Source organism: Microcaecilia unicolor, chromosome 2 (assembly GCF_901765095.1).
Source record: "Microcaecilia unicolor chromosome 2, aMicUni1.1, whole genome shotgun sequence".
Classification (NCBI taxonomy): domain Eukaryota; kingdom Metazoa; phylum Chordata; class Amphibia; order Gymnophiona; family Siphonopidae; genus Microcaecilia; species Microcaecilia unicolor.
The window spans coordinates 152,657,127-152,678,101 of NC_044032.1; the positions used below are offsets into that span (position 1 = coordinate 152,657,127).

The 20,975-nt window shown below is 42.4% G+C and overlaps 1 protein-coding gene across 1 annotated transcript in view; it reads right to left on the bottom strand.

Annotated features, from left to right (window-relative positions):
* Positions 1 to 20,975, bottom strand: part of LIX1 (limb and CNS expressed 1) — a 181,449-nt gene that overhangs the window by 102,733 nt on the left and 57,741 nt on the right. The window contains exon 2 of the mRNA XM_030193411.1: positions 18,921 to 19,084. Coding sequence (XP_030049271.1) covers positions 18,921 to 19,084 — 164 coding nt within the window. The remainder of the gene's footprint in view (positions 1 to 18,920; positions 19,085 to 20,975) is intronic.

The window sequence follows — 20,975 nt, forward strand, 5'->3', positions numbered from 1 at the left end:
ATTGAGGTGGCGGTAAGGGCACCCATGTTAGCCTGGCAGTAAAAATATGGAAATACATTTCCATAGCACTGGAAATGGCATGTGCTGGAGGGGGAATTAGTGCCACACTGCTGCGGTAGCCAGGTGGTAGTTCCAGATTGGCGAGCGGCAAGCCTATTGCTGCGTGCCAAACCTTTAGTAACAGGGTCCCTTAGTAAATTGTACCCTCCCCTCAACATCCATGAGTCATAAACTTCTGCTGCCTGCCATCTTCTGATCACCCATCAATCCCCCATTCATTAACCCATCAAGTTTAATCCGAATGGGTTTAAAAAAATATATTTTCTGATAGTGCTATCACGTGGTTCTTCTGTTTTGATCTAAGAAGTAGGATATTAGTGCCCAAGCTAATCAAAACTGTATTACTCTCATCTAGTGAAAAGGTAATATTGTGATTTTTTCTTTTGTTTTATGTGCCTCAGATACAAACTTAGATTGTGAGCTCTCTAGGGACAGGGAAATACCTACATAAGTACATAAGTAATGCCACACTGGGAAAAGACCATCGAGCCCAGCATCCTGTCCATGGCAGCGGCCAATCCAGGTCAAGGGCACCTGACAAGCTTCCCAAACATACAAACATTCTATACCTGAATGTAACTCACCTTGAGCTGCTACTGAAAAAGGTGTGAGCAAAATCCAAAATAAATAAATTTATTTGTGCCTGTTAACATGTATACCAGAACTATTATGAAAGTTGTAATTTGAATTTTCATTAAGAAATATCCTCCAAACTTAAATCTGTGAAGATAATTGTGTTTGTACAGTTGCATACTTCAAAAGAGGGGATCCCCTTGCTACCTGGCACCTCGGATGCCCACAACATGGCACTCACTCAGTTGCTGTTCTACTTCCCCTGTTCTTTTGTCTTCCATCTTCATCCCGATTGGTAAAAACATATTAAAAGAGGAGAAACAGTAGACAGGGAAGAGGAGTAATTGGGTCCTAGCGGCCTCCATGAGTTTCTGTGCCACCCATGTATTTGGGGAAGGTCAAGATGGTGTAGGATCATAGTGGGAGTATGTAAGGACAAGATTACAGAGAGGTAGGCCAGTGCAGGAGCTTGCCTGTACGAGATGACTCAAAAGTGAGCAGAGGGGTATTGGCAGAATAGACATATTCAGGAGAGATCTCAGTGGTCTTCATAGCACTTGGGCACAGGAATTTGCTGGACCTCAGTTTCATTGAACTCATGTTTATATATCCAGTTTTCAATTCAGTGTCTTTTCTTAAAACTGTAACAAAATTACCAGTGCTTTTTTTTCTACAAAAGGTGCTGGTAATCACCTTAGGGAATATAGGGGAGGGGGCATCTAGGGACTCACCCCATATAATAACCACACCCCCTATGAAAACTCAGTCTTGTAAATATTACACCAGTCCCTAGAACATACCTGTTGCTGGGAAAAGAGAAAAGACTGGGCTGCTACACACTCACAGAATACCTCACCTTGGTCCCATATAAAGAGTATCTTACCAAACAAAGAATAAATGGCCATAAATTAGAACTAGACATTTGCAAACTAAAACTGAACTGGAAATTCTAAAAAGCCAGCCTCTCATGCGTTGCAACAACAGAGACATTGAAATAGAAATGCATTTCCTTCTGTAAACTGAACAAAACCCCTCAAACAATGCAAGGGAAACATACTTTACACATGAGGAACAGGTGTAGGGTATCTTTAATTAAAATATTGTTTATTAACACTAATCAGCAATGAAAGACATTGTACAGAAGGCAATTTGAGCACAAATACAGAGCAGTATACACAGCACAGCAGGCAATGTGAAAGGGAATGGGAATTGATATTCTGCCTTTCTGTTGTTTTTGCAACTATATTCAAAGCAGTTTCCATAGTTATTTGTACCTGGGGCAATGGAGGGTTAAGTGATTAGCCCAGAGTCACAAGGAATGAACCTAGCTTCCCAAGATCAAAGTCTGCCACACTAACCACTAGGCTACTCCACCACTCCAGAAATATTGTACTGTACAGGTACAGAACTGAGCAAGGGAAACCATATTTATCAGCTGTATATACAGACCTACAGAACCAAGCAGATCCCAGTTTCTCAAGATCACTGCATGTTCAGCCTCACTCGAAGCTTCTCCAGTCAATAACAACACCGTATGAAGCAGAAATCAAGGCAGCAGAACCAAGCAGAGCCCCATGTCTCGACTCAGCAGAACTGCAAGTTCTGTAAATGTAAATGAACAAACAGAAGTACAGTAGTGTACATACAGCACTGCACAAAATTCATTGTGCACAAGAATCTTACCATGGTTCTGTTTCTGCAAAAGCACGGCCTCGGATAAAAAATGGATGCCTGGCAAGAAAAGCAGGCTCTCGGGTCACATAGCGCAGGTCCAAACATTTCTGCAAAAGCATGGTCTCAAATCAAAAACGGCTGTCTGGCAAGAAAGCAAGGTCTCAGCTCAAAACATCTTTAATGGTCACTTTCTTTAGCACTTCCTTTCTACACAAGTTTCTGCTCTATAGACAAAACAACTTTTTCCTCTTTCGATTGGCCAAAAATTGCAGCTCAAAACTTTTTCAGTGGCTCCCTCGCTGCACAAGCAGGGTCCCAGATCCAGAAATTATGGTTTTCTTGCATAGAACCATGGTCTCCAAAAAAAAAATTAATGCACAAAATCATGGTCTCAAATCAAAAAATGGTTCCCTTGCTGCAAAAGTGGGGTTCCAGATCCAGAAATTATGGTTTTCTTCCATAGAACCATGGTGTCAAAAAATATAAATAAAAAATAATGCATGAAAGCATGGTCTCAAGTCAAAAAATGGTTCCCTCACTACAAAAGCGAGGTCCCAGATCCAAACATTCATGCATAAAAGCATGGGCTCAAATCACAAACAGGAAGAGAAGTCACATGCTTCTTAACTCGGATGAGAGGTACATGAAGGAGTATCAGCTTAAGAGAATGTGTCTCTTGCAGAGAAGCACAGTCTCAGTTCAAACATGGCTCAAAGATGGCTTCCTTGCAGCATGTGAAGCCAGAAAACAAGAAGAGAAGCCGTGTGCTTCTTAATGGCAACGAGATGATGTCACAGAGGGAGTGGATCTGTTGGATATGCCGGATGGTCAGATTACCGAAGAACAGATAACCGAGACTGTACTGTAATTTAAGACGGAGTGTACACTATTCTATTTTTTAGTGCACACATTAAGACCTGGTTATGTGTACAGGCTTTTTATCCTTTATGTTCTCCTTGATTATATATTCTGACTTGTCATTGTTTTTTATGTTGTTATGTATGTTAAAATGGTATTTTACTAAAGTTATTATTTTATGCTGTGGATGTGTTACTACAGTTACTATTTTATGTTGTGTGCTATTTTCCCCTTGGCTCTTTTATACATATTACTCTAATTGTGTTAGTCAGGACTTGTTAATGGGCTTGTATTTTGTCTGATCCTTTTACTGTAAGGATACTTATACAAAAAGCAATATAACAAGTCAGGAAGGGGTCCTTTTACAAAGCCGTGCTAAAAAAATGGCTTGCGGTAGTGTAGGCGTGGGTTTTGGGCATGCACCAATCCATTCTTTAGCGCACCAGTAAAAAAGTAACCCTTTTTAATTTTACCGAAAATGGATGTGCGGCAAAATAAAAATTGCCACTTGTCCATTTTGGGCCTGAGACCTTACCGCCAGCCATAGACTTAGAGGTAAAGAATGTGGGCGGTAATGACCTGCGCGTATCTGCTACACGCATCTGAAAATAAAAAATATTTTTCAGATGCCCGTATCGGACGTGCGCCAAAAATGAAATTACTGCAAGAGCCACGCAGTAGTCGGGTGGTAACTCCATTTTGGCGCGTTTAGATGCTTACACAGCTTAGTAAAAGGACCCCTAAACTATAGACCATACCCTTTTATCTTGTTGCTTTCAGTCCCATAAGCTCTACACTCTGTATTTCTCATCTATATCCCTAGCCTTTCTGCAACCAGGCTGAGGAGGGTGATGGCCAGTGGTCACCAGGGACAATTCTATTCTCATGTTTTTTATTTGCACTCATAGACACATACAGACCAGGAAGAAGACCTTAAACATATTAATCCAACTGAAGACTAGTTCCTTAGAATTCAGCTGATGCTCCTTATAACCTTGGGCAGCCACTTCACTCTCCATTGCCTCAGGTAAAAGCTTAAGAGTTAAGTTTACTGTCCTGCATTAATGGTAAAATTACTCTCTAAGAGTTATATTTTTTTTAGGCAAGGTGTACAGGTATAACTACTACTACTACTACTTATCATTTCTATAGCGCTACTAGACGTACGCAGCGCTGTACACTTGAACATGAAGAGACAGGCCCTGCTCGACAGAGCTTACAATCTAATTAGGACAGACAAACAGGACAAACAAGAGCCTACAAAGATGTAAGTTTTGTATTGTGTGATAAATGAATTAATCAACTTAAAATGATATTTGTCATTCTTGGGTACCTCTGAATAATATAGACAGAGTGGAGGCAATATGAGGGAATCTTTCAATGGAATTTGCTTGCGTAACTGAGCAGTTACCTGGGTCAATTTTCTGAGATAAAAACTGTTCTACACTCAGGCCCCGATTCTCAAAAGTAAATGCGGATACTTAGTAAAAGGACCCCTAAGTGAAAACCAGCTATTTGGGGGGGGGGGGGGGGGGGGGGGTGTTATAGGGGCAGGGGCAGTAGTTGGCCAGTTAAGTGCTGATATTCAGCACTTAACTAACCAGGGTAACCACATAAATGGGACCACATAAATCACAGTCCTATCTTTATGTGCTAGCTCGTAGCTGTTTAAGTTCAGAATTCTGGCACTGAATATCGTGGAATAATTCCTGCAGCAGTCAGCAAAACGCTCACCAGCACCAGCTGATTAGTGACCCCACTGTGTATGTTCTGAGCCACACAGCAGGAGCAGCCATTTTATAAAACACATACATTCAAAAAAAGTGGCATCAGCACTTAAAATGGAAATGGCAGATTTTGCAAAAACTCTATATCCAAAAGGACCCATTTAAGGAGATGAGCTCCAAAACTCTTTTTTGTTTTGCCTTTTCAAGTGGTTTTTAGACCCAGAAAGAAAGCACAGTTCCCTTTTCAATCCTCAAAACCTCGGGCCCTTAGAAACAGCTGACAGTTTGGCATGACTCAGAGCAGGTGTAAATGCCAACAAAACATATTGTGACCTAGATGTGTATTGCTGTTGTAAAATAGGGAACACATGTATCCTTTCAATGTCCGCCCAAACCACTTCCCCTTCAAATCTGGGCATGCTTGTTGCATATACATACATATAGGGCCCTTTTCTAAAATTGTTATTAAACATATAACAGTGGTGTGCTGGAGCAGGCTCTCACAGGCTCTCGAGAGCCGTTTGTTAAGTTTTTAAGAATTTTGGGAGCCGGTTCTCCATGGCTACTTTAACAAATGAATCCCAAAATGTGGGCTTGGGCCCCTCCTGAATTCTCTTTTACTTTGCTGGCGAGAGAGAGCCCCCCTGTTAACAATTTACCAGCACACCCCTGCATATATACCAGTTTACACATCTAAATACTTAGCTTTTTTTTATATATATAAAATCTTCTAACATAGGCTTGCTAGTTTCACTAAAGACCACGGCCTCTGCCTCTGAACTTTACTACAAAAAATTAAATAAACTTCACCTAAAGAAAAACAGCCCTGTTTTCAAAAGTTTGCTGAAATGTAAATAATTAGGTATCTCAATCCCTTTGGCGTAAAGTTCCTTAGCACTGAAATATTTTTGCTCTTTGTCTTGTAGATTACCATCTCACCTGACATTGGAACAGTAAGCAGTGTCATTTGGCTGAGTCTCAGAATTCTCTTTGGTTTACACCAACTTAGTTCAGTATCAAGGTCAACCCCCCCCCCCCCCCCCCCCCCCAAAAAAAAAAAAAAAAAGTTGTGGTTTGAGAAACAGAATTATTTGGCTAACAGTGAACTGAGGAAATGGGAAAGATGGTCACTGAAGACTGAGGTGGTTTATTAGTACAGCATAATGAAAATAATCTATAAATTGATACTTCAGTGGATATGCAAGTCAAAGGGGATAGCAGGGCAGAATCTGCAAATTGCTGGTTACACTGACATTTAAATAATAAAAACTGCCAAAGTTAAAGGATAAGACTCTGGGATGAAGTATATGTATCATACAGGCATGACAGGGATATATTCAGATACCAAAGCAAACTCCTCTCAATAACCAGACAAGAAAAGATTTGGTGTGACCCCAGTGTTATTTGTGTAAATAAATACATAAAATTTAGGAATGAAATCTTGACTAAAAATGTCATCCTATCTCTTGGTCTTTTGATTAAGGGAGGGAAAACTAAACTGCAAGTCACAGACTCTAGAAGGCTAAAATCATTAAAGCTGGACTCGTAAAAGAGCTTAAGGGCTGGGGACCTAGCGGGGAGGGGGGGGGGGTGATTCTAAGAACTGGTCCAACTAAAAGGAGAAGAGAGTCCAGTGTTAGAGGACGCAGACAGCTCAGGCAAAGCTATGGGGGTGTAGGGAGGCGAAGCCCCAAGTAGTATAGGTGGAGCTATGGGATCTAGTAGGAAGTGGACCCAGGCAATCCAGGCAGAGGTTTGATATCCCATGGAAGGCAACCCCAGGCAGTGCAGAGTCCAGAAGCAGAAGAGGCAGGTGGCCCTAGACAGCTCAGGTGGAGCTGCAGGGTCCAGCCCTATCTATAGGTCAAGCTACAGGTGAGCAAAAGAGTCAAAGCCTTGGAAAGCCTAAGCTTGAGATCCTACAGCAGAACAGCGGAGGCTGGCCAGACCACTGAACCTTCTCAGGACCCCAACAGCCATTGGTCCAGTTATGCTACAGCTTATGGGTGAGACTTGGGTTATGATGGGGGTGACAGTGGGTCAGATAGTTAATGATGGGATAGAGAGGTTCAAGAAAGAGTGCCCTCTAATCAGAGGTACTGTGCAGGGAAAAGTATATATTTGAATGGTTAATTAGAGTGTTATAGAGTATACTGTTTGAGAAATGCTTACTATGCTACCTAATGGACATGTTTTCTAAAGTCTGATGCTTTCACTGTTCGACTACTCTATCAGACAATATATATTGTTTAAATAAACCATTGAATATTTTAGCCAGCCTTTTTTTTTACCAATGGGTATGTTTGGATTTTTCCTGGGAAGAAGGGAGGAAAATTCCATCCACCAACCCCTTCATTCCTCAGGTGGAGGCACCAGTTGCCATGTACTCAAGGGACTGCCCAAGGGAGACTCCTGCCAGTTCAGGCCTGGACCCAGGGACATTCACAAAGGGATGTTACAGAGGAAATCCAGCTCCCTTCAGAGCCTTAGAGGTCATAATCAATATTTTAAATTTAGTTCACAGTTCAATATGAAACCAATGACGTTCTGCAATTAAAGCACCCCCAAACATTTTGAACAAACTGTAATTTGCACTGATCTCTTGCAAAGCTCAACCAAATATGTGACTATAATGGTGTTATCCATAAGTGTGCTAGAAGGGTTCATAGCACACAATCATATACCAAGAAGAAAGGCAATTTTCAAAAGCCTTTAACAGGGCTTTTAAAGGCAATTAGTGTGGTAAAAATTGCCTGAGAGTGCTCTCATGGGTTCCACGGTCTGCATACTTTTCAACATGGGAAAAAGAGGCATACATGTGAGTGTTTTGAACTGAGGAAGAGAAATATATGCGTACATTCAATTTTCAAACATTTGTGTTTATTTTGCCTTCCCCCTCCCCCAACTCATACACTCATCTATCACTGGACCAGATGCTTTTAAGAGCATACATACTTTCACATTTATTAATTGTCAGAATGAATGAATACGGACAGTTTCTCTTTAAAAATACATCTAAAGTGCATGGATTAAAACTGCCCATGTGGGATGTTTGAAAATGAACCCCCTAAAAAGTCCATGCTTTAATCCAAAAAAGTGCCAGGCATCTTAGGAGGTCTTTTACTAAAGTGCGGTAGCATTTTTAGCTCACCATAGAAATCAGTTGGCAGTAAATGCCGAGATGCCCATAATGGGTTTCTTGGCATTTACTGCCAACTAATTTCTACTGTGGCTTAGCAAAAGACCCCCTTAGCACTGTTGGCAGAGCACATGGAAGAAATACACCTAGTACTTAGGATTGTGGCATTCCTAACCAAGAAATGGAAAAAAAAATCAAGGTTGGTCAACATCTTGGTAACAGATTATTACACCGTAGCTCTTTGCTAACCTGCATGAGCAAATGAACCCTACAAAGATTTCTTTAAAAAAAAAACACACACACACACACACACACACACAACAACAACCTACTGCAAGGATGATCTAGGATGAGAATATATCCTTGCCAGTCTACAACAGAGAAAATATTATAGCAATTATGGGACCAGTGGCGTAGCCAGACCTGACATTTTGGGTGGGCCCAGAGCTAATATGGGTGGGCACTATGTATATATAAGGTGTGAGTAGTTTTTTGGGGGATTCTAAATCATTTTTAATAAACAGTCTGCCCAACAGCTGTCCTACAGCAACATAAACCACATATATATTCGGAACCTATGTTGCAAACCTTAAAACCACCATACCGAGAATACAAAACACTCAGGACCTATAGAGCAATTCTACCATACCATAAGCAGTTATTTCTACGAGTCACACAAGGAAAAAGAAATCATCTTAAACACTACAGTGAGCACTAGAACATCAATTCACCTATTGTAAAATGAAACCAGATCTTCCCTTTCATCTTTCACCATTTTTCTTTTTTCCCTCCTTTTCTTTCCTTCCTTTCCCCTCTCTTCCATTTCCTTTTTTGACCCTTTCCACTTTCCTGTCCTCATTTCTCTCTCCCCTTTTTTCTTCTTTTTGCCCTTTCCATCCTTCCCCCCTTCTTCTTCTTCTTTTCCCTCCTCACCTTCCCTTCTCTCTCCTCCCCCCTTTTCTCCTTTCCCCTACCACCCTTTCTCCTTCCCCTTCTATCATGCCCTTTTTCTTCCACTTTTCCCTTTCCACCTCCCTTCTTTCCTCTTCCTCTCCTCTTCTCTTTTCCATTCCCTTTCCCCTTCTCTTTTCAACTAGTAAAGGGCCACCAAAACAGACACCAGATGCAGACGTCATTCTATATGCCCCAATGAAAGGAGAGTTTAATTTTACTTCCATTGAATTTCAGTATATTCCATCTTTATAACACCAGGCTTTCCAATCCCAAAGGCAGATTACAGAAACAGTTAAAATCAAGGAACATTCTCATAGAAATTTTGCAATGTGTATTGTTTAGAACAGCATAGAAAAATGAGCATAAAATACAGAGAATTATAACTGCTGTTTCTACCAGCTATAATCACTTTTAAGCTATTTTACTGATGTTCAGTTTTTATTTCATGATATTTACTTAAACCTAGATACAGGAAACTTTTAAATAAATTAAAAAGCTGTCAAATAAGTAAAAAGAACACAAAACCTTAGGAAGGAACACCTCATCTTCTGTTTTCTCCAACTTTCTGGCTGCCCTGTCTGCGCTGTGTCGGGGATGGGTCGGGTGAGCTTCTGCAAGTGCCAGGGAGGTGGACTTGACCCGACCCATCTAATTCCAGGATCCATTATCCCCCCCCTCCACCCAGTAGCCCACACCACACACGCAGTCAGCACCCGCAGCGGGAACTGTGTCGGTGGTCGCCTGGTCGCGGTCCCTACCTTAAGAAGAAGAGGCTTCAGTTGTTTGATGATGACATGAGTCAGTCAGGCAGAGGCTGAGCGTCAGTCTCACCTCACGCAGCCAACAGGCCAAGCCAGCACTGCCACCGCCGTTGTCGTCAAAGAGCTGGGCTGATTATCCGAGGCATTCTGTCTGTGGTACCAGGTGGCGGGTAGCGGTGCAGCGCATGTTCATAGGCGCCACGTGCAACGGCCAGGGGAAATGGTGCTGCCGCACAGTGCATGTGCACATAGGCGCCTTTTTTTTTTTACAATGGGGGAGCGACCGCCTTAAAAAAAAAAAAAATCTGTGAAGCCGTTTGACAGGCAGCGCTTCGCGTCTGCCTTGCGTGCATTGCAAAAGAAGGAAATCGTCTTCGGGCCTCCCTCACTGTGTCCCGCCTTCCGAGGGCGGGACATAGTGAGGGAAGGCCCGAAGACGATTTCCTTCTTTTGCAATGCACGCAGGGCAGACGCGAAGCGCTGCCTGTCAAACGGCTTCACAGATTTTTTTTTTTTAATGCCCGATTTTCCGAGCGCTGACTGGGCGGGCCTGAGTTGTGATTGGGTGGGCCTGGGCCCACCCAGGCCCACCCGTAGCTACGCCCCTGTATGGGACATCCTGCAAATACATGTTGGGACTGCAACAGTAGTAACAAAAATCAGCCTTCTCCACAGATAATGCAGAAGTGACAGTGGGGCTTGGAATGGTTCAAGAGCTGTGCTATATTGCATTGACCATGCCTAACCAGGTTGGTTTTCTTGATATCTGCAATGAATATTTATTTATTTATTTGTTACATTTGTATCCCACATTTTCCCACCTATTTGTAGGCTCAATGCGGCTTACATAGAGGGGAATAATCGAATGGCGCCGGCGAAATACATGGCCGGTGATGTATTTTGGCGGTGCTGCAAACAGCTGGCCAGACCCGTATTTTCGAAAAAGATGGCCGGCCATCTTTTGTTTCGATAATACGGTTCCGGCCAGCCAAATGCCTTGGATTTGGCCAGGGTTTGAGATGGGCGGCTTCGTTTTTTAGCGATAATGGAAAGTTATGTCGGCCATCTCAAACCCTGGCCAAATCCAAGGCATTTGGCCGTGGGAGGAGCCAGCATTTTTAGTGCACTGGCCCCCCTGACATGGCAGGACACCAACCGGGCTCCCTAGGGGTCACTGCGGTGGACTTCAGAAAAGCTCCCACGTGCATAGCTCCCTTACTTTGGGAGCTGAGCCCCCCAACCCCCCCCCCCCCAAAACCCACTACCCACAAATGTACTGCACCCACTAAAACTGCTCCAGGGACCTGCATACAGCCTCTAGGACTTATTGCTGCTGTATAACTTTGGCACACCAGTTCACACCTGAAGACTAATCTCTCTGAAAAAGTCCTTTCTTGAAATATGCACGTTTACTCACAGTTAACTGCAGATCAGAGGTTGTGCCCCACTGGCAAAGAGTCCCCTGGTACTAAGATTAGCAGTAGGTCAGAGCTGGCACAATGGTGTACAATGCCCTCTTTCAGCACCAATCAAAGTAATAACTAAGTTCTGTAACGTGGGTAACACAGAAAAGGGAACTAAAACTGGCTTACAAAAATGGCCACTACCGCATGGACTACAACAGGAAACAAAACAGGGCACACTCTGACCCAGTAAGCAGGGGGAAAGCACCAGGGGAGTAGAGCCTACCAACTACCAATACCTACACCCACCACAATGCATTGCTGATGTGACTCTGCAGTGCAAATAACAGAAAATGTGTCACACTCACCCCAGAACCACATCACAAGTAGGAAAAGGCTGTCAGAGGACAGAAAACATTCTGCTGTCATGGAGGTGGGTACAGCATTTGAGGCTGACTTACAGGCTGGAAAAAAGTGTTTAAAGTGGGGTTTTTTTTGGTGGGAGGGGGTTAGTGACCACTGGGGGAGTACAGGGAGGTCATCTCCGCTTCCTTCCGATGGTCATATGGTCAGTTTGGGCAACTTTTTGAGGCTTGGTCATGAAAATAAAAGGACCAAGTAAACCTGGTGAAATACTGCTTAACGCCGTATTTTTTTCCCCATTATCGGCAAAAGCCAGCTATCTGGTAACCACGCCCATACCCGCCCATGTCCCGCCTTCGCTTCGCCGCCGACACGCCCCTTTGAACTTTCGCCGGCGAGGAGACGGGAAAGCGGCGATGCTGTCAAAAAAAGCAGCTTTCGATTATACTGATTTCGCCGCTTTTCCCAGATTGCCGGCCATCTCCCGATTTGTGTCGGGAAATGGCTGGCGATCACTTTCGATTATGAGCTGGATAGTACCAGAGAGGCATTTGCAGACTCCAGTGAGAACAAAGTAATGTTATGGTAAGATAAAGTTCATGTGGCATGGCCACATTGGGGAAACGTACATTGGAAGAGTTGAGTTTTGTCCATATCGTACTTTAGTTTTGTTGTGTTGCAGGGATCAGGCATTTATGTTGGATCGGTGGGGTATGCCTTTTTGAACAGGTTAGTTTTTAGTGATTTCCAGAAGTTTATGTGGTTGTACGTCATTTTCAAGGCTTTTGGTAGTGCGTTCCACAATTGTGTGCTTATGTAGGAAAAGCTGGATGCGTAAGGCTCTGCCTTGATTGGATGGTCAGGACCTCTAGTGGCTCCACTGATATATTGTGATCTGTGTGTATTTTTGCAGATTGCAGAATGGGGGGTGGGGAGAGGAGCTCTCCTAACCAGTGAGGTGATGGTAGGAGGCAAAATCTCTTGGACAGAAACTGGGACTGCTATAAAACATCAGACCCAACACTTATCTGGGTCTTTGAAAAGCTAAGCCATTGCACAATAAGGAGCAAGATTGTTGAGAAGTGCTAGGGGTTGCTTAGGCTTCTGCATGTCCCTGAAAGTGTAACCACCCCTGCTCTTAAGGAGAAGGAAGAAGCCTTACAGTAACAAGGAGAGGGAATCCTGATCTTTGAAAAAGGAAGAGGAGGAATCAATGGACAACCCTGGGATCTGAGACAGAGGAGGGAAGAAGCGAACGACAAGAGGTGCGGACAAGGGAGAAGGCAAAAAAGCAGCTCGACAACCCTCCCTCACAGCAACAGCCACGGCATAGTCTAAAAATCAGCGAGATTATGATATCAGAGAACACAATGCAAATATTAATCCGCACATCGAAAACGTAATTTAGGCTCCTTTTTGCTAGCTTACCCCTGTAAATGTATAATATGGTTGGCCCAGATAAAATATATTTTCTATGTACCAGAACAGCTAAGATCCTTTCTAGACTCAAAATTATCAAAGTAGTTTATAGACCGGGAAGTAAGGTGCCTTATTATTCTGATGTTAATTCCTAAATAATCTTCTCTGATCCCTGCCCCCCCCTTTCTTTCTTTTTCTTTATTTTATTGTGGTCTAAAGAAGCTAAAAAAAAAATGTTCTCTTGAATGATGTTGATTTATAAGTTTTATATTTTTGCTTATGGCTGTATTTCACTTTGACAGATGACCTCTGTTTAAGTATAAAAATCTAATAAATAAATTAAAAAAAAAAAAAGAAAACGTAATTTAGGTTGTAAGCTCTTTTGAGCAGGGACTGTCTTTCTTCATGATCATTGTGAAGCGCTGCGTACGACTAGTAGCGCTATAGAAATGATTTATAGTAGTAGTAGTAGTAGTAGGATCAGGTTCCACAGACAAATTACATTAGAGTCCATCATCCTGCTCCACAAGGTATTCGTGGGGAAAAGAGAAGGGTTCTGCTGAATCAGAGAGGTCTTAGCAGTAGAAGGATAGTGTCTATCTTATTCTAAATTGCATTCTACCTATTATTTTGCCATTTAAATAACCCAGTGGTTCCCAAACCTGATCCTGGAGGCACTCCAGCCAGTCAGGTTTTTAGGATACCCACAATGAATATTCATGAGAAAAATTTGCATGCATTACCTTCACTGCATACAAATCTCTCCCATGACTATTCATTATGGATATACTGAAAACCTGACTGGCTGGGGGTGCCTCCAGGACCAGGTTTGGGAACAACTGAAATAACCCTTAAAGGCTTTCAGTGAAACTTTTAGTTTAGAACAATCCTTAGCATGGACTGAGTCATTGGAAGTGAGAGGGAAGAGCGTCCCACCTGGTCCTGACCTGGAACCCTAAAGATTCCACAGAGGTAGACCTGAACAACTGCAAAGGTCCCCAGCCTGGTAAGGGTTACACATCAGATAAATTTGCCTACACTAGAGACCCATAGCATACTTGCTCTAGCATTCTGCACATGAGGCTTTCAGGAAAAAAAAAAGTGATGTGGGTTGTGCCTATAGTTTCTTACATTTCTACTTGGCAGAGGATTTGAAATTTAATACCAAGGGTTACAGTAAGTTAACCAATTTACAGTAAATTAAATGTATGGATGGATGCCAGCTAGAAAACACAAAATTTCAGAACAGAAGAAGAGAAACAAATGATAATAATGTCACCAACCACTGAACAATTAAAAAGGTGCTTCAGCAGAGAGTGGGGGTAGTTTAGGGAATTAACAAAGAGATGCAGAGCCGCCTTCTAGGTTGTAAATTAAAGTCTAATTCAAGCCATTTGTGGCTTAGATCCATTCCTGACTACCTTCCAGTAATAAAAAAACATATGGTTGGGAAGCACTGCTGCATAGTCCCTGTGCACACAGTTCAAATTCAGTTTATTGCTCAGGAATAAGTCCCCATATTTCCTCTTTTTGCTTCCCTATATGTCTCTAACGCAGAGGTTTTAATCAGGGCCACAGTAACCAAAGGAAGGAAAACATGGCAGCACACACTGAAATTAAACGCAACCATTTGTTTGCAGCAACAATAATCTTTTTGCAGGGGGGGGGGGGGGGGAGCAGAGACAGAAGGAGAAAGAAAAGATCAGTCATTGAATGCTAAAAACAGGTCTGATTTTCAGGATAATTTGCACAGCTTGATTATCTTTAAAATCAAACTGTTTGCAATCCTCCAAGAAATACATATTAACATAGTAGATGATGGCAGAAAAAGACCTGCACGGTCCATCCAGTCTGCCCAACAAGATAAACTCATATGTGCTACTTTTTGTGTATACCTTACCTTGATTTGTACCTGTCCTCTTCAGGGCACAGACCGTATAAGTCTGCCCAGCACTATCCCCGCCTCCCAAACACCAGCCCCGCCTCCCACCACCGGCTCTGCCACCCAATCTCAGCTAAACTCCTGAGGATCCATTCCTTCTGGACAGGATTCCTTTATGTTTATCCCACACATGTTTGAATTCCATTACCATTTTCATTTCCACCACCTCCCGCGGGAGGGAATTCTAAGCATCCACTACTCTCTCTGTGAAAAAATACTTCCTGACATTTTTTTTGAGTCTGCCCCCCTTCAAATGAGCTGAGCATCGCTGACATATTTGAAAAAAAAAATGTAGATAAGTCTGGTACACGGGATGCATCACACCAAAATGTTCCAACACGATTCTCAAGTGCTTGAATGCAAAAATTTGGTGTAATAATGGGACTTTGATGTGCTTTCCCAGGTGTCCTTATAAAGGTGAATTTTCAAAGGCATGCTGAGCTCTGAGAAGTCAGAAGTACACTATCAGCTGGATCTGATTGAGTCTTTGTGGCTGAAAATAAGTTTAGATCTAGCTTCTAGGATTAGGGCTGCCATTACAAAGCCTAAGTTTTAGTCAGCTGGTCCTTAAAATCAGTCAGGGTAATATTTAAACTCCAGAGCTGGTTTAAACATATACCCAAATATTTAGCATCAGCTGATACCAGCATGCCGGAGCTGAATATTCTGGTATAATGGCCGTCACCATTAGTATCCAGAGAATGGTGACACTCCGCACCATTTTCCGGATAGAACTCAGAGCGGGCATCTTGCTGCCCTGTTATGCAGATAGCTGCCTGGTAAGAGGTGTCAAGTATCACTGCTATCCAGAAAATCTGCCACTCCCGAACTGGGGGGCAGTCTGCATTAATTTTCAGTGGAATTATCCAGATAATGCCACTGAAAATTAATGACGCGTCTCATTCAGCGTTACTTACCCAGGTAGTAGCACCTGTTACCCAGATAAATAGATCTGAAAATTGAGCACAGTGCTACCTAACTAAGGGATCCGCTAACGGACTTAGTGCACATTAACCAATTAGTGTGTGTTAAGTGCCATGCAGACCACAGGTATTTAGTGCACACTAAAACCAGTAGCACACCTTAGTGGAGGAGTAACATAATGGTTAGTGCAGTGGGTTGTGAACCAGGTTCAAGTCGCCAGAGGGTGGTGGTTAATGGAATTTGCTCGGATGAGGGAAAGGTGATCAGTGGAGTGCCTCAGGGATCGGTGCTGGAACCGATTCTGTTCAATATATTTGTGAGTGACATTGCTGAAGGGTTAGAAGGTAAAGTTTGTCTTTTTCTGGATGATTCTAAGATTTGTAACAGAGTGGACACCCAGGAGGGAGTGGAAAACATGAAAAAGGATCTGCAGAAGCTAGAAGAATGGTCTAAGGTTTGGCAATTAAAATTCAATGTGAAGAAATGCAAAGTGATGCACTTAGGGAATAGAAATCCACGGGAGACATATGTGTTAGACGGTGAGAGTCTGATATGTACAGACGGGGAGAGGGATCTTGGGGTGATAGTATGTGAGGATCTGAAGGCGACGAAACAGTGTGACAAGGCGGTGGCCGTAGCTAGAAGGTTGCTAGGCTGTATAGAGAGAGGTGTGACCAGCAGAAGAAAGGAGGTGTTGATGCCCCTGTATAAGTCGTTGGTGAGGCCCTACCTGGAGTATTGTGTTCAGTTTTGGAGGCCGTATCTTGCTAGGGATGTAAAAAGAATTGAAGCGATGCAAAGAAAAGCTACAACAATGGTATGGGATTTGTGTTGCAAGACGTATGAGGAGAGACTTGCTGACCTGAACATATATACCCTGGAGGAAAGGAGAAACAGGGGTGATATGATATAGACGTTCAAATATTTGAAAGGTATTAATCCGCAAACAAACCTTTTCCGTAGATGGGAAGGTGGTAGAACTAGAGGACATGAAATGAGATTGAAGGGGGGCAGATTCAAGAAAAATGTCAGGAAGTGTTTTTTCACGGAGAGAGTGGTGGATATTTGGAATGCCCTCCCGAGGGAGGTGGTGGAGATGAAAATGGTAACAGAATTCAAAAATGCGTGGGATAAACATAAAGGAATCCTGTTCAGAAGGAATGGATCCTCAGAAGCTTAGCCGAGATTGGATGGCAGAGCCGGTGGTGGGAGGCGGGGCTAGTGGTTGGGAGGCGGAGCTAGTGCTAGGCAGATTTCTACGGTCTGTGCCCTGAAAATGGCAGATACAAATCAAAGTCAGGTATACACATAAAGTAGCACATATGAGTTTATCTTGTTGGGCAGACTGGATGGACCGTACAGGTCTTTCTCTGCCGTCATCTACTATGTTACTATGCTATGTAAGTCCCACTGCTGCCTAACAGTCGGCAGTGGATTGAGATCTTGGGGAACCGGGTTCAATTCCCTCTCCAACTCTGTGTGACCCTGGGCAAGTCACTTAGCCCTCCATTGCCCCAGGTACAAGATGTACTACTTAGATTGTGAGCCCTTTAGGGACAGTACTACTGTATAGAAAATTGTAGGTGTTAACCACTGTGGGCCAGATTCTATATATGACATCTAGAAAATCCACGCAGAAAACATTTCCGCCTATGCATATTCTATAAGCAATGCCTAGATTTTGGCACAGTATATAGAATACGCTTAGTTGATATCACAGTGCCCAAAACTACGTGCCTCTGTTTACACCAATGAAAACATGGCGTAAATGCTGGCACATAGATTTAGGTGCACAGGGGCATAACAGTGGGTGTAAATTTTGGAATGCCCAGTTCCCCGCCCATAACCACGCCCCTTTTTGGCTGTGTGCATTACAATTTATACAGATTGCATTACAGAATATGCTTAGGAATTTGTGCACATAAATTCTAATTATTGCCAATTAGTGCAGATTATTGCTTGTTAAGTGCTGTTAACAACTCTGATTGACTTGTTAAGCCAATTAAGTTACATGTGTTGTTAAAGAATATGCTTCAATTTCAGCACAGCTCTCTCGGTGCGCTAAATAGAAACCAGGGGTGTATGCCTATATGAAGTCCTCAGCAGTATATCAAATGTGCTAACTAAATACTAAGGGTCCCTTTTACCAAGCTGTGCAAAAGGTGGCCAGTGCTGGCATCGGCATGTGTTTTACATGCGTGCCGATGCCCCCTTTTACCGCAGCTGGTAAAAGGGAAGTCTCACTTTCCTACAGGAAATGGCCATGTGGCAAGTAAAGCACTTGCTGCGTGGCCATTTCGGGGAGGGGGGAGCCCTTACCACCACCCATTGAGTGCACGTGGCACTGCCTGATTACCGCCAGGTATGCTCGAGTGCTACAACAATAAATACATTTTTTTGTAGCACCAGAAATGACGGCATGCTAGGGGTGGGAAATACCGCTAGGCTGCTGCGGTAGCCTGGTGGTACTTTCTGTGTAGCGAGCGATAAGCCCGCATTGAGCTAACTGCCGCTTAGTAAAAGGAGCCCTAAATTAATAAAAAGACTCCTATTTTCCAGCCAAACTTTGCCCCTTGGGCTCCCCATATTTTTACTGGCTACCGGTCTTGCAATCCAGAAGTGGCCGGTTCAAATCCCACTGCTGCTCCTTGTGATCTTGGGCAAGTCACTTAACCCTCCATTGCCTCAGGTACAAACTTAGATTGTGAGCCCTCCTGGGACAGAGAAATATCCAGTGTACCTGAATGTAACTCACCTTGAGCAACTACTAAAAAAGATATGAGCAAAATCTAAATAAATAAATAATAAATACATACATGTAACTGGTCAGGGCCGATTTATCCATTTAACTGTTGAAGAAAAGCAGCTAGACTGTTTGAAAAATTACCCCCATGTTTCTTATTCTAGGACCAATCATTACCCTTATGGTGACATTTCCCCTTGTCCAGAAAGTTCTGAAATCAAACCTTTTGTCTAGTTGAGAGATGATACTGGGTTTCCTACTGAAACGCTTGAAAAGGATTTGCCTGAAAAAAAATACATTCAGGAATATAACAATGTTGTTCTTTTAGAAAAAAAATGCAATTAACTGGAAATGTAATAGGTGTATCTTAGGGTTCTTACCTGAAAATTGCCAAAACAGCTTCCGCCAGGCAGGGTAACATAGCACACAAATGGAGGGTCAGGGGACGGAACAGATTCATACACCACTCTCCTTTCACTGGGAAATAGGGCTCTCTGCTTCTCTTTGTTCTCCCAAAATTCTTGCAGGATTGCTACAACATTCACTGTTAATGACACATATATGATAAGAAATGACACTGTGTTACATATGCCTAGTTTATTTTGACAAACCCAAAACTCCCAGTACAATGTGAGGAAAAATTAGACTCCTATCAAAAATGCAAGATATCAAGAAAATAGTTTTGTGTTTGGGACTCTGCTCAATTAGAAAGATATTTATTAGACTGTGGGGTACGATTGACAGACTTTGGGGCTCATTTTAAAAAAGAGAAAAACATCTAAAAAGTGGCATAAAGCAGCATTTGGATGTTTTTCTCACAGAAAAGTCCAAATCAGTATTTTTGAAACCTATATTTCAGACGTTTTTCTATACTGTTCATCTGCAGTATGTCCAAATCTCAAGGGGGCATGTTGGGGGTGTCGTAAGGCCATTCCTAAGTTTTCAGCCATAATGGAACAAAACTAAAACTAAGATGTTTTGAGCTAGACCTGTTTTTGTAAAGAGTAAGGCACAAAAAGGTGTCCTAAATGACCAGATGACTACTGGAGGGAATCATGGATCACCCTACAATGCCTCCCCAGTGGTCACTGACCCCTCCCACACCCCAAAACTGTGAATATAAATATGACTTACCAGCCTCTATGACAGCCTTAAATGTTACAGCCAGGTGTAATAGAGCAGCATGGAAGTCCCTGGAGTAGTGTAGTGATCGGTGCAGTGCACTATGGAGTGGGGGACTTGGGTCCCTATCTCCCTCTACTTGTCACACTTGTGGTGGAAACTGTGTCCCCTCCCAAAGTCACCAAAACCCTACTGTGCCCAGATATAAGTGCCCCCTTCACCCATAAGAGCTATTGTAGTGGTGGACAGTTGGGGGGGGGGGCAATAGGTTTTGGGTGGGTTTTGAAGGGCTCAGGAGCAAAGGTGAGATATGTACCTGGGAGCATTTTTATGAAGTGCACAGAAGTGCCCTGTAGGGTGCCCCATTGCTCTGCTGGGATGTCTGGGGGACCAGTCTGCTAAAATGCTGGCTCCTCCTACATCCCAATGGCTTCATTTTCTACATTTTGCACTTATTCATTCTGTTTTCAAAAATGGACCAAAAAACAAAACAAAACATCCAAAGCACAAAATCTTGTTCAAAACAGTATTTTTGAAAAAAAAAAAAAGATAAGATTTTTTTTTCTAAAATAACTTTCTTTCCTGTTCGGATTTTGGACATTTTGTGCAAAACATCCAAAATCATATCGAAAATGCTCCTCCATGTAGGTTAATAGGGGTCAAGATATGGTTAACCGTCTAGTTAGTACTAGGTGCTAGATTTTAGCCCTGGGTTAGGATTTCTTTATTAGTTTTTCCTTTTTTGGTTTGGACTTCCTTCTTCCTTTGATGTGAGCTTGTTCAAATATGATGCGATTAGTGGGACATTTATATGATGTCTAATTTAATTTGTTGGCTTGATTTTCTTTTGTTTGTGAATGCAAAATTCTTACATGTGAAAAAAAAAAAACAGTAAGAAAGAAAAAAAGAAATGCCCACAACAAAATTAAAGCTAAATTGGTAAAAATTATTTTGAGAACCATCAGAAGAGAGAAGGAACTAGCATATTCTTATTTCAAGGCACAAAACATTCCTTGGTATCTCTCAAATTTCATTCATCAGTCACATCTTCAACTTCCTTCAGTGCACTAATAAAGTTCATTTTTTCATATATATTAATTTTAAAAATAGAATGACCTAATATATTGCTCACAATCCACCAGCTGTTGGACAGGAATCACCAATGCCCACAACTCACAATGATGTCCAAATCATCTCCAAGATGTCCTTATAAAATTATTGGTTCTTAAATGTCTTTTACCATAATGCTCTAACAAACCACTAGATGAATCAGCTTATATGGTCAAACAATAAATAGCAAGAGTAACCAATAA